The 16,013-nt window shown below is 37.2% G+C and overlaps 1 protein-coding gene across 1 annotated transcript; it reads left to right on the top strand.

The window, feature by feature from the left end:
* The first annotated feature begins 11,979 nt into the window (after positions 1 to 11,979).
* Positions 11,980 to 15,643, top strand: LOC141345007 (uncharacterized). Its single transcript, XM_073849904.1, has 2 exons — positions 11,980 to 12,118; positions 14,777 to 15,643. The coding sequence occupies exons 1-2, from the start codon at positions 12,052 to 12,054 to the stop codon at positions 15,478 to 15,480; spliced, it is 771 nt and encodes a 256-aa protein (XP_073706005.1). The 5' UTR covers positions 11,980 to 12,051; the 3' UTR covers positions 15,481 to 15,643.
* Positions 15,644 to 16,013: the final 370 nt, after the last annotated feature.

Here is a 16,013-nt window from a genome sequence, read left to right as displayed (position 1 = left end):
TGAACAGATGGCATGCTTTCATTCGTTTCATACAGACAACATTTCATTTAATCACCAAAACACAACAGTAAGATCTTCTTTCTATTTAGTACTTTTAACAATCAGTTCATTCAAGAACAAACAATGCAAGATTCATGTTTCAAATCACCTCTGTTGCTGAAATAATTACAGTAATACAGGCAACAACTGTTGGGAAAAAACGTTAGATAAAAGTTAAAGGATCACTAGAATGGAAATAGGCTCATTCTCCAACTTGAGTTAATAAGTTGAGTTTTACTGTTGTGAAATCCATTCAGCCGTTCTCCTGTTCTGGCGATATCACTTTTAGCATAGCTTAGCATAGATCATTGAATCCTATGAGACCATTAGCATCGCGTTCAAAAATGACCAACGAGTTTCCATATTTGTTCTGTTTAACACTTGACTCTTCTGTGGTTATATCGTGGACCAGTACCGGCGGAAAATGTAAAGATGTGATTTTCTAGATTAGGAACTACACTTCCATTCCGGCGTAATAGTCCAGAAGTTTGCTGCCGTAATATGGCCGAAGCAGGCGCAGTAATATCACGCAGCGCCTGGAATTAGTTCCCAGCTAGATTAGCATTTGATTGATTTCATTTTGCAGAAAATATGTATAGGAAATATAAGGGCCATACAAATGTGTACAGTAGAAGATGTTGAACATTTTATTTCATTATACTGCGAAGTAAGCCACGCCACAATATTAGCTATATTTGATATATAAATATTCTTGATAGTCCATCTGAATGATGATTTAAAACATTTACAGTAAATAACAGAAGTTGTCCTAAGAGGACTAAAATCTCAACAATCATAGAACAACAATAAGCGTATCGACATTGTATTTATTTATTTTTTGGTTTTGTTTCCCAACTTCTCTAAATAAGAGGCCATGATTTCCTACATTATCAGGTTTAGGGTAACTCTGATTTCATTTGAAAGTCATCGGCACCGTCGTCCACCTGTCCTTCCATCCTTCTGTCTACTTCTATATCCATGTCTTCTCACAGTTTCCTTCTCCTCTCCTCTTTTCTGCTCATCTCATTCGTCTGGTTCAGCTCTTTCTCTACGCTCTCCACTTCATTATAGACTTACACCCCCTTCCCCTTCATTATTATTAATATTCCTATTTGCATATTCATTCTTGCTCTTTGTATACTTTCCCTTTTATTATTACTGTAAACATTTGTAGTTGTATAAATATAGCATGTTCATCTGTTCATTTTGAATGACAAATGACAGAGTTTTGTTTGTGTTTGAATCTGATTTATTTCGTTTTCTTCATTATGGAATCAACAGATGGGACAAAATGTAAATGCAGAATTTCTTGTATCTCTCGCATTGTGTTGTTCTGTCTCTCCAGTATCGTTAGGATTTCATAAAAGCATCCATTCATAATACACAACTGAAGATTACTTTCATCCAATAGGTTATGCATTTCTTTAAATCTTGACTCTACTAATTCCCGAAGCTCCATTAGAAGCTGATTTGTGGTCTGGTCAGTCCGCTGGCGTTTGGGCTGTGGTTGTTGAAGAGCGGATGACGGTAAGCTCTGATCTCCATCTCTGGTCCTCCGTGATCTGGGCTGAGTTTCGGTTCGGTTCTCTTCGGGCCGCCGCTCTGAATGGAGGAATGAGAAATTAAGCACTGCGGAATGGCTTTAAAGACTTTAGAATGAGAACAAAAATGCATTTCTTTTCTTGGATAATAAAAACTAACATCCAAAATAAACCATGAGATGCTTACCTTGATCTCCTTCAGTCTCAGGCACAGCTCTGACTGATCTGCTGGGCTCTGACGCTCCGTCTGTGTACAATAGAATACACACACATTAAATACAGTTTGCCAACACTGATTATAAACTGTTTTCTTCATTTTGAATAGCGGTTGTATTATACTGTAGGTTTTGAGCAAAACACATTTGGCAGGATGGATTTATGCAAGGTTACGCTGATCTTTTGAAATATTCACAACTGCAAATGATTTCTTTGTAATCATGGCCACACAGTTGATGAATATGAAAAACGGTAAATATTCAGTTTTTACAATGGCTAGGACACATTTCCAATACTAAAGTTATAAAGCTCTTTACACAGTTCTCCTAACCATCTTTCAGCTTGTCATTTCACATTTATAATGCTCTAAAACACATCATTAATGGCTCAAATCGAGGTTTTCACTAAACAAACACACTGTATCACTCAGAACACAACAACCTGAGCAACAGAGGTATCATAATCGAGTGTTTGCTTTGGTCTAATATCTCTACAGAAGAAGATGACGCTCTCTAGTGTTTATAACTGACTGCAGTCTGTGTGACCTGCTCCATCTTCACATCACACAACTACATTAGTCCTAGTGTCTGCTTTTATACAGATGATAATGAAAGACAAAGACTAACTCTTGAAGATGTTCAGCTGCTTTAGTAGTGTCTGATTTCTGACATTCATTAAGGCCAGACACTGACACTGATAGTTATCACCTTACTAACCCAGTTCATTGATTACTTTGATAATTGCAAACAAGTTTTCTAAAATGTAAGGTTTAAATAATATGCAAATGAGCCATTATTTAATCTAATATGCACTAATTTGCAGACATTTCTAGAACAAAACTCTAAACACTGGATGAAGTCAGTTTCAAAATTCGTGTTTAATTTATTTGACATATTAGAGTCAAATGTTTTACAGAGAGGATTTTGGGTATCTCATTTTGTCACTCCATAATTCAGAAAAACTTAGGACTGACAGGAAACACTAAATTTATTTTTACCATTTTAGGGGTTGGGGTGTTGTATAAATCCTTCAGGATATAGACAGGAACACAAATGTAAAGTGTGGTGTGTGTAAGAGCTGCTGATTTCTAGATTTAGATTTCTATCTCAGAGTAGGAGAAAACACTCATTGCCTTTAGAAATCTGTATTATAATTGAAAACTACTGACACAAATAACTAAAGTGCTAGAAAAGAAGACTCAACAGTGTCTTTGGGATGTGTTTTCTTTCCACTAGTCTGAAAAAATACTTTCTGAAGTGGATCAAAGTTGATCAAAGCTGTCCCAAGACAAGAACGGGATTCATTTTGGTTTTAGGATGAATCTGATGAAAGGTTTTGCTCCTCTTCAAAAGTTGACTAATGTGTGCTCCAGATGAAGAGCAGTCTCCTATCCGGACCACGGTAAAACCTCTATATACAGAATCACACAGCAATGCTGTATTTGATGACATCTGACTCTATTCTTCTGATCAAATCTTCTCATATGGTCACATTTCACAGGAGCGATGGCTTTCTATATTCTATCCTCCTACAATAACCCTGCTCATAAACCTAAGCCTCATAAAACCCTTACAACATATACACATAGAAAACCCCTCCAGGTATTGCCATCTTCATGGGGACCTTTTGTCCATATAATATTGGGTTCACCTGAACCACACACAGTCTTACAAAACAGCAGCTATCATCTAAAATAAGATGAATAACTTACACTGCAAAACATAATTCATAACATCAGTGTTTCCCTAAATTGCAAACAAGTTAAGATGAGTTAGACTAGATCAGATATATTCAACAGAAGCAGAAGACATGCAAATGAAAAGTTTGCTAGTAAGAGCTTTATGAAAGCAGTTACTGTAAAAAAAAAAAAAAAACATTTCTATAGATGAAACTATTACTCTGTTTAACCAGAGTTTGTCACGGAATTGAGCTGCTTACCGTTAGAAGCCATTGCGTTGGCAAACCTCTTCTTTAACCTCGAGAGAATCCAGAGATGAGCTCCTGTCCTCTGTTTGTGTGAGCATTTAAGATCTCATCTGTGGGCGTGGCCTAGTGTTTCTCGGCGGAGGCGGTCTCCAAAAGGGGCGTGGTCTCTGAAGTGGGCGGGGTTTCTTCGCGCAAAGATTTCACCACTGGCTCTGGCTTCAGCCAATTATTATTGACTTACATAATAAAAATTCTAAATAAATCTTTATTAATTAAACATTGTTTCTTTACATTTCTTTGTTTTAATTAAACATGGTTAAATATGCTATATAAATAATTAAATAAAATAAATAGTGAGTGCAGAGCAGCTTGTGGACAGTGGTGTTCGGACTGGACTTTTTGAATTTCTCAGTTTATGTGTTCACGTGGGGTTCAAAATATACTTGTTATCCACATTAAATTCACAACTGTCTAGTACAAATATGTTGCTTCGTTTCATAATTACAGTGTATACGTTTTTCGTTATTAACCTCAAAAGAAAGGAAGTGAAATGTGACAACATGCCCCGTAGGTGGATACACTGCAACATCTGAGGGGCACGTTGTAACACGACCATATGACAGCTCAAAATGTAAAAAAAAAAAAAAAAAAAAAAAAAAATATATATATATATATATATATATATATATATATATATATATATATATATACGACAAACTAAAATATTTTGTCAATCAAATAAAATCAACTTTTCAAATAAAATAATGGCTTTTTAAAGAATTTAAAATAATCGAATTTTGACAATGAACACATCGCAACAATGCTTTGAACGGCCCTGATCTCAACACACAGCTGTACAGTAGATCAAAACAATGTGGACAAACAGATGAAACACATTCAGACATTCAGAAAAACACTACACACAGCTCTCACAGAACACCAGCCAAAATACTTCACACGATTCCTGAAATAATAACTTCTGAACATTAAACATCGACCGTCAGTCTTTATTCACCTGTTTCTTGTGGTTTCTCATTAAAATCCATAAAAGTAAATAGTGTAAATGAGATCGCTAATATAGAATAGCATAGTTTAATAACAGCGGGGCATATTGTCACACGGTGTTAAAATCTTTTCTGGGATATAATACAGGTGAGTGTCTTCTGCTGGTTTGCAAAGCAATAAAAAACTATCTAAACTGATAAATAACTAATTGGAGATTGAAATACTAGCAGAAGTGTGTCATTGTAAATGAATACTAAAAACTGAAATGAAAAATGTACTATGGTAAAATAAATATTTAGCGATATCTTCAAAAGGCTTTTGAAGTTTGGCGCTTTTTTCTCTGTATAGTGTTGCTATGGCAACTATTTGGTTAAAAGTAGTTGTGTAATAATAATAGTAAAGTGTGGAGATATTTAAAGCACATGTGGTACAAGCAGGGCCATCGCTATCTGGCCCCTGTGCTCTGACTCTGACTAGGGGCCCCGTTAAAATCCACCTCTGGGGACAACTGACCCCGCGCTCCTCTGAACGGGACTCAGCCTCGGGGTCTCAGCGGTTTTACTGTATCGCTGTATTGTGATCAACGGGGGGTGTCCTGAGGCTCGACATCGGCAGGGCTGGATGGGTGTGACTGAACAAGGTCCTATTGTCCCAGGTTCGGCGTCAAAGTGGGTCCTGAAGCCCCCTGCGATGATCTGAAGCACAGACCCCTTCAGGAATATGACTTTAAACGCGAAAAACTAACCGAATGCGATCTGGTTTGTGCCACGTTTGATTTAATTTGACTCAGTCAAACTTTCAGTCTTTTCAACCAAATAAAAATAATGTTTCAGTCTTTTAAATTAATAACTAACTAAAATGTTTGTGAGTTTGTTAAATGCACTGGTGTGTAAAGACAGCAGCAGTACTCCTTTCAATTAAAATCTGATGAGCTATTTTATTTTATTTTCTTTATAATATGACCCTGGTCTTGAGTATCAGGGGTATATGAAAATACACTGTCTGGGTCAAAACTACTGCTTCTTCGTTAATGCCAAAAATCATTAGGATGTTAAATAATCATGATTTAAATTAATATTTTGTCAGTTTCCTACCTGAAATCTATCAAAACTTAATTTTTGATTAGTAATATGCATTGCTAAGAACTTCATTTGGACAACTTTAAAGGCGATTTTCTCAATATTTGGATTTTTCTGCACCCTCAGATTGTAGATTTACAAATAGTTGCTTCTCAGACAAATATTGTCCTTTCCTAACAAACCAGACATCAATGGAAAGCTATTTATTCAGGTTTTGAATATAAGAGTTCCAGAAATAGAAGAACAAACTAAAAGCTCTTCTGTAAGAACATCCCTATGGAAATGTTCTAAACAGGAATTTTTATTTAGTCTTTTAAATTTTGGGGATATATCAGAATTTCAACAACACTGAAACCGTAGCAAAGACAATCACCAACATGATGTTATTACACTTATTCTTAAGAAAATTAGTGTAAAAAGGTACTTTGCTGTTTTTAATCAATTCAATACATGCTTGAATTGAAGGAATTTCTTAAAAATCTTAACGACCCCATATATTTGAACTGTAAATATAATATAGACACACAATGATAATGATAATAATCAACCCTAATATTGAGGTAGGATAATTAGACGATGTTGTATTTGATGGATAACGGATGGGAGGCGCTGGCCCAAAACAGGTTGTACGCTTTCATTCATTTCATACAAAAATTACAAATCATGCCAATAATCTTCTCAAAACAATGTGCACAACACTCCCAAATGTTTTCACAATAGTTAACAACATCTGAAAAAGGTTTATGTACCATTTGTGGTTTTTCATGATTGAAGTTTGAAATTCTCTTCCAGATAATGAAAAGCAAGCTCAGTATTTCAGAATAATTCATGTATACTGAACATCCACCTAACCCTGCTGTAAAAGACTGATTCCTATCAGGAAACTTTGTTTGCAGTTGTTTCTGCTAAATGTGCCACAAATAGATTTTAGGTTTAAAGGGGCAATGCGTTTTCTCTCATGGTAGATAGCAGGTGCTGGACAACAATTTTATTTTGTTTAGATATAAACAATATATATATATATATAAGACAAAACTCCCTGTTGAAGAACTGCAATAAACATATTTGTGTTTATATGCTCTGAACTCTTTTGAATGTTGAAACTGGCGAAGCTGAGAAACACAGTGATCATCTTTGGTGACGGAGAGCAGCAGTGGCCCGTCAACTGTCCTGAGGGTCTTTAGACCCCTATAATTATCACCTCCTTTCACCCCGCTAACAGTGGCCCTGTATCTGTATCTAGAACAATAGCAGTCTATGTAAGTGAGGCGGTGGGTTTAGGCTACGGAAGTGACCCTGATCACAAACAAGCCAGTCCTTTGCATTTATATGAGGGATGTGGGATGGATGTCACTCCTGAGACTTTGCTGTATGTACAGGGCATTTGGTCATTAGTTCTGTTAGTAACAAGTAAAACTAGACTTTTATTCAAATTCTGAATTGATTATATAGACAGCAAGTAGATATGTGAGCATATAATCACTAAACAGCAAACTCACTTCAGCTGAAATCACACAATGTCCAGTTATAATCAATCAAGCTCCACAAACTGTAATATAATATCTTATTGACATCGTGTCTATGACTGCTGTTTAGCATTGAGTGAATTACCACTGTCTTGGCACTGTGTCTGTTCATGTATTTCTTTATTACAGTGTTTTCAATCTCTAGGACACATTTCTCAACACTTGGGTCAGTGAGGAGTAAACTGAGGATCATTGCTTTGGCACAAATGCATTCATTGAGGACATCTGTCAGATTACACATCAGTTATTTCCTTTATGTTCTTTATGTTCAATACAAGCCAGTTTGCACATGTTTACTGCTGTCAAAACTGTTCAACTTAGGTTCAAGACCCAGCACAGTACAAAAATTAGAAAATTAAATTTGCAACATATCTACAGTAATATCATTTAGAAAAATATTAAGGGGAGACACTGCCGGCACCTGTCAAGTTTGAGACTTTGGGCCTTTTGGTTTTTCAGACTAGTGGAAAGAAAATACCCCAAAGACGCTGTTAAGTGTTTTGTTTATAGCACTTTATCTATTTGTGACAATAGATTTCAATTACAATACAGATTTTTATAGGCTGTTTTCTCAAAATGAGTTTTTTCTCCTACACTGGAGACTACACTAACCCCAAAAATGGTGTTTCTTGTCAGTCCTACGTTTTTCTGAATTATGGAATGACAAATGAGCTACCTCAAATCCCCTCTGCAAACGTTTGACTCTAATATGCCAAATAAATTAAACAAGAATTTTGAAACTGACTTCATCCAGGGTTTAGATTATTGAACTAGAAATGTCTGCAAATTAGTGCATATTTGATTAAATAATGGCTCTTTGCATATTTAAACCTAACATTTTAGAAAATTTCAGTAAGAGTAAGTAAGATGATAACTATTAGTTCATTTTTTACCCTGTTCACCTGCAGTGTCTCGCCTCAAATTAATGTAAAAATCAAACACTACTAAAGCAGCTGCAGCTGAACATTTTCACAAGAGTTAGTCTTTGACTTTCATTATCATATATATAAGAGGAGAAACTAGGACTAATGTAGTTGTTTGATGTGAAGATGGAGCAGGTCACACAGACTGCAGTCAGTTATAAACAATAGAGAGCGTCATCTTCTTCTGTAGAGATATTTGACCAAAGCAAATACTCAGGTTTGCAAGCCACTTTTCCTGTATTTTTCTTGCCTGTTTGCATAAACTGCTAGTTTTAAAGAAATTAGTCATCTATTTCTTTTCTGAGTGTTTATAACCTTTAAAGTCAGTTACAAAAAGGTAAACTTGTCTAATCTGAATCTGAAATGTAAGGCTGATCACCCTTTGGTCATTTACCAGAGGAACCCCAACAAAAAAAACATGTTTTTACATTTCTGAACGGCACAGATGAGGAGAGGATCTGATCACGAGCCATTTTACATAAACAAACACATAAAGAAACTCCAAACAGGGAAGAGAGAAACAGTAGATCTACACACAGGTAAAGACAACCAGCACTGAATGACGAGCCGAATAAACACAGCCTAACCAGACAGAACAAGGAAACACACAGCAACAGCAGCAGAGAGAACAGAACAAAACCAAACCACACAAAACAGGAAACATTTGATGGATGCTGACATTTGACCCCACCAATGCTCAACTTTGACCTCTGACATCCGCTCACATCTGGCAGTGCTGGTTCATCCTCGAGTGAGTTTCACGGTCACACACTCTCAGTGCATTTATCCAAGATGTAGGTGACTTTGTTTCTTCAGTAGAACACAAACCAAGATGTTTAACTCAAACCGGTGCAGTCTGTCGTCATATAATGGCAGTGGATGGGCACCAAACCTTTGGAAGTAGACAAAAACACACACAGACAAATCCAAATGACACCCTGCGGCTCGTGACGATACACTGATGTCCTAAGATGCGAAACAATCGGTTTGTGAGAAACTAAACAGTATTTATATCATTTTTAACCTTTGATACACAGCCACGTCCATCTATCCTGAGCAGGAGTTCATCATCCGGTGTGTTACACGTGTAGCGCTCTGGTGTAATATACACAAACACCGGAAGGGGAAATCAGTGAAAAGTCCCGGATGAGTTTGCTCAAGCAATCGTTTAGCTTTAAATGGGTTTGAACAATCAGGATAAGCGCAAGTAATTACCATTTTGAATAGCCGCTATACCTACAATCTCTGTGCTCTGTGGAAACAATGAGTGTCGTACTCATGAGTATACTGTATATTACACCAGAGCGCTACACGTGTCACACACCGGATGATAAACTCCTGCTCAGGACAGATGGATGTGGCTGTGTATCAAAGGTAAAAAATGATAGAAATACTGTTTAGTTTCTCACAAACCGATGATTTGGTGTCTTATGACATCAGTGTATCGTCACGAGCCGCAGGGTGTAGTTTGGATTTGTCTGTGTGTGTTTTTGTTTTACTTTCAAAGGTTTGGTGCCCATCCACTGCCATTATATGACTGACAGACTGCAACGGTTTGAGTTAAAAATCTTGGTTTGTGTTCTACTGAGGAAACAAAGTCACCTACATCTTGGATGCCCTGTGGATAAGCAGATAAACATCACATTTTCATATTTGGGTGCCTTTAACATGCAGTCTGGGAGAGGGCTCCGGTAGTGATTTCTGAGCCCGGGGCACTTCCTGTGACCGGAGAGGGGTTCGACCTCGACATTTGGCCTGAACCCAAACTGCTCCGGATAGGGAGTGTGATTGCTGACGATGAATTGGCTGTGTTAATTATCTGTGCGTGCTCCTCCCAGAATGTATTGCAATTGCATTGATTCCACGTGTGAAGACAGCAGTGTGACCCACAGATGACCAGAGATGTGATGATGACCGAACTGAAAACAGCAGACAGATCCTCACAGAGCTCCACTGTTCATCAAACACCACTGAAGCTTGTTTCCAGACATTAAGCTAATGTTTCTTCATAGCTGTACGTATAAAACATATACCAGGGGAAGCAGGTTGCAGAGATGACACGAAGACGCTGGATAGTAAATCTATTAATAATGTCAGTGATTAAACCCACTGCCAATCACTCAATAAAACAATCACATTGATGTGTGTTTTTGAAAGTTTTGGTATGGTTTGGTGTCATAATTAACATCACATTTGCAGGCAGCAGGACTGAAGCATGAAATAATGAACTGAATTATAATTTAATCAATAAAAAGACCACTTAATATGAATGTGATTCACAGATGAAGGCGGTAATACTAATGTTGTCCACACGAGAGAGCCACAGGATAGATCTCAGTTTAAAGACTGTGAAAGGACAAGATTTACACCGCATTTAGCGAGCAAACTCTATCCAAGCTCCATTATCCATATTTATTTTTTCTTAATTTGAACGGCTTGTGAAAAGTTTTTACTTGTTACTTCATTTGACAGTCGAGAACGGACCAATCACATGAAGCCAAAATATGTAAAAACAATATTGATTGGCAAAAATCTGAAAGAAGCCAATTAGAGCTCAGCCTCAAAAATGTACAGACCTAATAGACCCCCATTTGTCCCCAGATTGACCAGCAGCTACTGATAATAAAGCATCTGTGCAGAACAAACAGATGAGCAGGAATGGACTCAACAATTACAATTCAAAGAAGGAAATGGAATTGGAATTGAACAACAATTACAGGAAACAGAGTTGGAATGGAATTGGTATTACAGGAAGTGGAATTCAATTGAGGGAAATGCCACTGAATTCCGTTTATTGCTTTTTCTGAGCATTTATTTGTGATTGCATTTAGAGACATGCATTTGAACTTTATTTATGATGCTTTACAAATACCAAGTAATGTCTGAAATAGAGTTGATCAAACGCAAGTCAATAAAAATGAGAACTGTACATTATGAATTAATAATTGAATGACAGTTTCTGGATGTACTCTACATTCAATAATATATGATTAGCACATAATATATGTCTCAATAACTCACAAACACGTGAGTCGTGTTCATTCATGTGTTTCATTCACTTTCTATTGCATCGAATTATCATCATTTCCTGAAATTTGGCTTCATGCTTAACACACTAAACACACAGCACTTTGTATTTCTTTTATATGTTTGTTGTTGATGTGATTTACAATATTTAATGTGCTATAAACTATTAAGCAAATCAAGTCAAATTATTTTATTTAGCAACTCAAGTGGAATTTATTTGATTTCAATTCTGTTTCCTGACATTCCAATTCAATTCCAATTTCATTTCCTGTCAGCTGCATGCAATTCCAAATCCATTCCATTCCAGAAAGTGAATTTGAATTTACTATTCATTCTCAATTCAGTTCATGAACGAACCCTGCTGTCTAGAATTCGGATATTCTAGAATCACATGGAGGATGAAACAGCTGAGCCTCCAGCAGGGGACACTGTTTTCACGGTAAAGTTAATCAGATCAACACTATAAACTAAACTAAAACATGAGTTAAAAAAAATCAAACTACAATGCAAAGCAATAAAATAACTTCTCTTTCCTGCAAACGATACAATGAAGAACATTAATATTTAACTAAACAAAAACAAAACGAAAGCTCAGAAACATGACTGTCTCTCTTGTAGCAGAGCAGGACTCCCATTAGATCCAGATCTCCAGTAAACCACTCCCACTGCATTCACTAAACACTCACTCAGTCATCCGGGTCATTGAGCTGAAGAACACTCTCTGATCAAACAATCGAGTCCAGGAGTAACGACTGAATCTACTGTAACGATGGAGTTTATTAAAGACGAGAAAGAAGACGCGACTGATGCAGAAACACACGATACTGAGCAGAGAGGTTGGTGATATTAACAGTCATCTATATTCACTCTTATTACTGTGTCGAACAGTCATCTTCATCTTCATCTTCATCATCTGTGTGTTTGCTGTAGTAGCGCATAAAGTAACGCTGATCGTTCTCTAATCAAGTTAAACGAGTCTGACTCCACTCGATCTCCTCTGTTTGCTCTCAGTGTTTTGGAGACAATGGACACAAAAGATGATATTACATTAGGATTATTGAAGACCACTCTACAGATATTCCAGGATAGTTTACTTTAGTGCAACTCACTCATAACATCACATATTTGTTTAATGAGAACAACCTTTTTTAAAGGATTACTCCACTATAAGAATTAAAGTATTAAAAACATTCCAGGATTTTTTCCCAATGGTGCTCAATGGATTGAAGTAGGGATGCACCGGTTGACCGGCCATAAATCGAAACCGGCCGGTTTTTGCATCTAACGCGTGATCGGCAACCGGCCGGTTTTCGTTTTTATCCCGGCCGGTTTTTTTCCGGAAGTGTGTACGCGGGCCGCGGCATTCTATTCATTCAGAAACATGTCACTTGTGTGGCGGTTTTTCGAAATCTGTGAGCAGGACGTGAAGATTGCAATCTGCAATGTCTGCAAAGGACAGCCGCTTTTCTGTGCTCGCTGAAGTTGCGCAAGCGTACCTGTCCTCGCCCTGCACAAGCGCAGACAGCGTACGTTTGTTCAGCTCAGCTTCTCACGTGACAGATGAAAAAAGAAACTCACTTGTGACAAAGCTGAGATGCTTATTTTTGTAAAAAGCATTACTTTACTTTTGAAAAGCCAAAAATAAAAGTCTGTTCTGTTAAGAATGATTATTATTATTTTACATTAAAATACCTGTTGGCTTGCTGTTTTACTTTACTAAAAGCATGTTTTACTTATTAAACTGTATTTACTTTCATATTTTTTATTTTTTATTTAATTTCAGATGTCAGATGCTATTGATTCAATAGCCAAAGCCAGATTGGCCTGTTAAATACTAAATAAACATGTTGTTTATGTTGTTTACTTGCATAACTTCTTGTTTTTGAAAAAATCGGAAATCGGTATCGGAATCGGCCATGAAAAATCATGATCGGTGCATCCCTAGATTGAAGGTTAAAAATGCAGCTTCAAAGGGCTCTGAACGATCCCATCCGAGGAATAAGGGTCTTATAGCGAAACAATCAGTCATTTTCTTAAAAAAAAAATAAAAATAGAGATTGTATGATTTTAATAATAATAATAAGTCATGCGTATCACAAAATCATCTCAACACTGTTTACGAATGGCTGCACATTTTTGCAGATTAAGGCAGTTGAAACAAGTTCCAGTTTTTTATGCCTATTTGTGGACAGGGATTTGGCTCAGAAATGAACTTTTCCATTAAGGAATTGATTTCCAGGAGCAGTTTTTTCACCTTATTATAATAACCATACTGCTGTCTTTAAAGTCAAATACTTATATTTACCCAAACTAGCCTACTTTAACCAATATTTTAAACTGCTGTCAATAACAAATACACTTTTTAAAACTGGACCTATGTTATACATGTAAAAAACAGGGCCGTATTCATAAAACATTTTAAGGGCAAGGTTGAGCTCATTGCTATGGATGATGTCATCAAGCTTATTAACTATGCACACACTGATTGGCTGATAGGGGTCTCTGTCACAGATTTATTCGTAGAAATATTGTAAAACACAATATTATGTTGCCATATTCAAATAAAGGTGTAAAAATAAAAATGCCACTCCAAATAAAGATTTCAAAATGCAGACTTAAGGCCTTTCTACACCGAGTGTGAAAATGTGAAATGAATGCTGGAATAAAACAGCAGGTTCCTATGAGTGCTTCCACATAGACTCCAAACATTCGCACACCGAAAAAGCTAATGTTTTTTTTAATGCTGAATCTTTTCAGTTTTGCAAAGCAGAAACACGGCCATCCGATATAATTTGAGCATTACGTCACGTACCCAGAGCAGCTGCTGTTGCTCAAAAGGAGGAGAGTGGTGGCGCAGTTTCGAAACCAGTGTAAACAAACACAGAAGAAGAGTATTCCGACAGAGAAGAGAATGCACTCTTGTTATCATCACATCTAAAGAAAACAGATGGTTAATCTCACATGTTCTTAATATAATTTCTATTAATTCTCCACTGAATTATGTGATGTGGAGGAGAACACTTGTCTGTTTTCTTGCGCATGCGTGAGTGTTATACGAGTCAGAGCACGTTCACTCTCTAGATCTTCTGTATAAAAACAAAAAAGGATTGAAACATTGTTCTACACATGAAATATGAAAGCAAACTGACATATGATTATGTTAAATTTTTATATATACATACAGTCAAGCCCGAAATTATTCATACCCCCGGCAAAGTCGACACCATGAACCCCGAATGTGTTCTGTCCAATATTTGCCCAGCGCTGGTTTGCCAAATAACCCAAGTTGGGTTGTTTTTAAGAGTTTATTAACCCATTTTTGTATGATGATTAATTTATCCAGCATTTTGTACTATTTTTATGTTGTGGAGACAAAACCCAGGAAATACTGGTTAGTGTTTGACTCGATTTTAGGATCTAATAGGATTAGAGATGTGATAAAATGAACCTTTAGCATAGACATGATGATATAATGATGATCTTGTTCCTTTCAGACCTGACGGAAGTGGAAGAGGAAGATGAAGAACTGAGTGAAGTGGAAGAAGAAAGTGAAGAATCTTCTAAAAAGAATGGGTCACAAAAAAGAAGTGTATCTAGAAAGTGGTGCACCTGTCGTCAGTGTGGGAAGAGTTTCACGTGTAAAGGAAGCCTGAAGGACCACATGAGAATCCACACCGGAGAGAGACCTTTCACATGCAGTTACTGTGGAAATGGGTTTAAACAAAGAGCAAGCCTCACAGAACACATCCGAATCCACACCGGAGAGAAGCCGTTCAAGTGCACTCAGTGTGAGAGGAGTTTCCGACAGAAAGGATCTCTTACGGGACACATGAGAATTCACTCTCAAGACAAGCCTTTCACATGCCAGCAGTGCGGGAAAACTTTTGGACACAGTGGAAACTTAAAGCTTCACTTAAAATCCCACTCTGATGTGAAGCCGTTCATCTGTCCTCAGTGCGGGAAAGGTTTTAAACGCGCAACACGTCTGAGAGAACATGAGCTTTTTCACAGTGTGGTGAATCCGTTTCACTGCGCTCCATGCGGGAGGAGCTTCAGCCAAATGTATGAACTTAAGAGACATTTGAAGTCCTTCATACATAATAAATACAGGTGTCTAGAGAGATTCATGCCCCAGAGTGACTCTTCAGCTCATGGTTTGCTCTCAGGAGTGAATCTGCCATTAAAAAACACACAATAGCCGTGTTTCCGCTGTCGGACCAGAAGCTTTCCCTTCTTGGGCTCAATCGATTGACATCTTCAAATATATCACAGTTTTATTTGGGAGCTCGCTCTGCTACTCCGGTCATGTTTTGATAGGAATGTATACTGACTACAAATAAACTGAAACAGACGTGACTGAATGCGTGTCCTCTTTCTTTAGTGAAATACCATATTCATAAGAATCAATGCATCACTTATTATTGTAAAACTGTTAAGTCAAGTCAAGTCAAGTCAAGTTTATTTATACAGCGCTTTTTACAATACAAGTTGTGTCAAAGCAACCTTACAGTATTAAAATAATAAGATAAAATGTCAATAAAAGTGCAAAAGTTCCATATTGCAGCAAAGTCAAATTGGAGAGGACTCATCTGGTTCCCATGGCCTTGTGCCGGAGGCCGTTTAGGGTAGGAGTTCTTTCTGATGATCTGTCCCTGGGGCTCATCTAGTTGACACGGCATCCGCTGTGTTTATCCACCTCTTGGTACGGACTGGATCCGGGGGACTGCAGTG

This window comes from Garra rufa, chromosome 10 (assembly GCF_049309525.1).
Source record: "Garra rufa chromosome 10, GarRuf1.0, whole genome shotgun sequence".
Taxonomy (NCBI): domain Eukaryota; kingdom Metazoa; phylum Chordata; class Actinopteri; order Cypriniformes; family Cyprinidae; genus Garra; species Garra rufa.
Note: the sequence above shows the minus strand (reverse complement) of the source record. Positions and strands in the feature narration are given on the sequence as shown.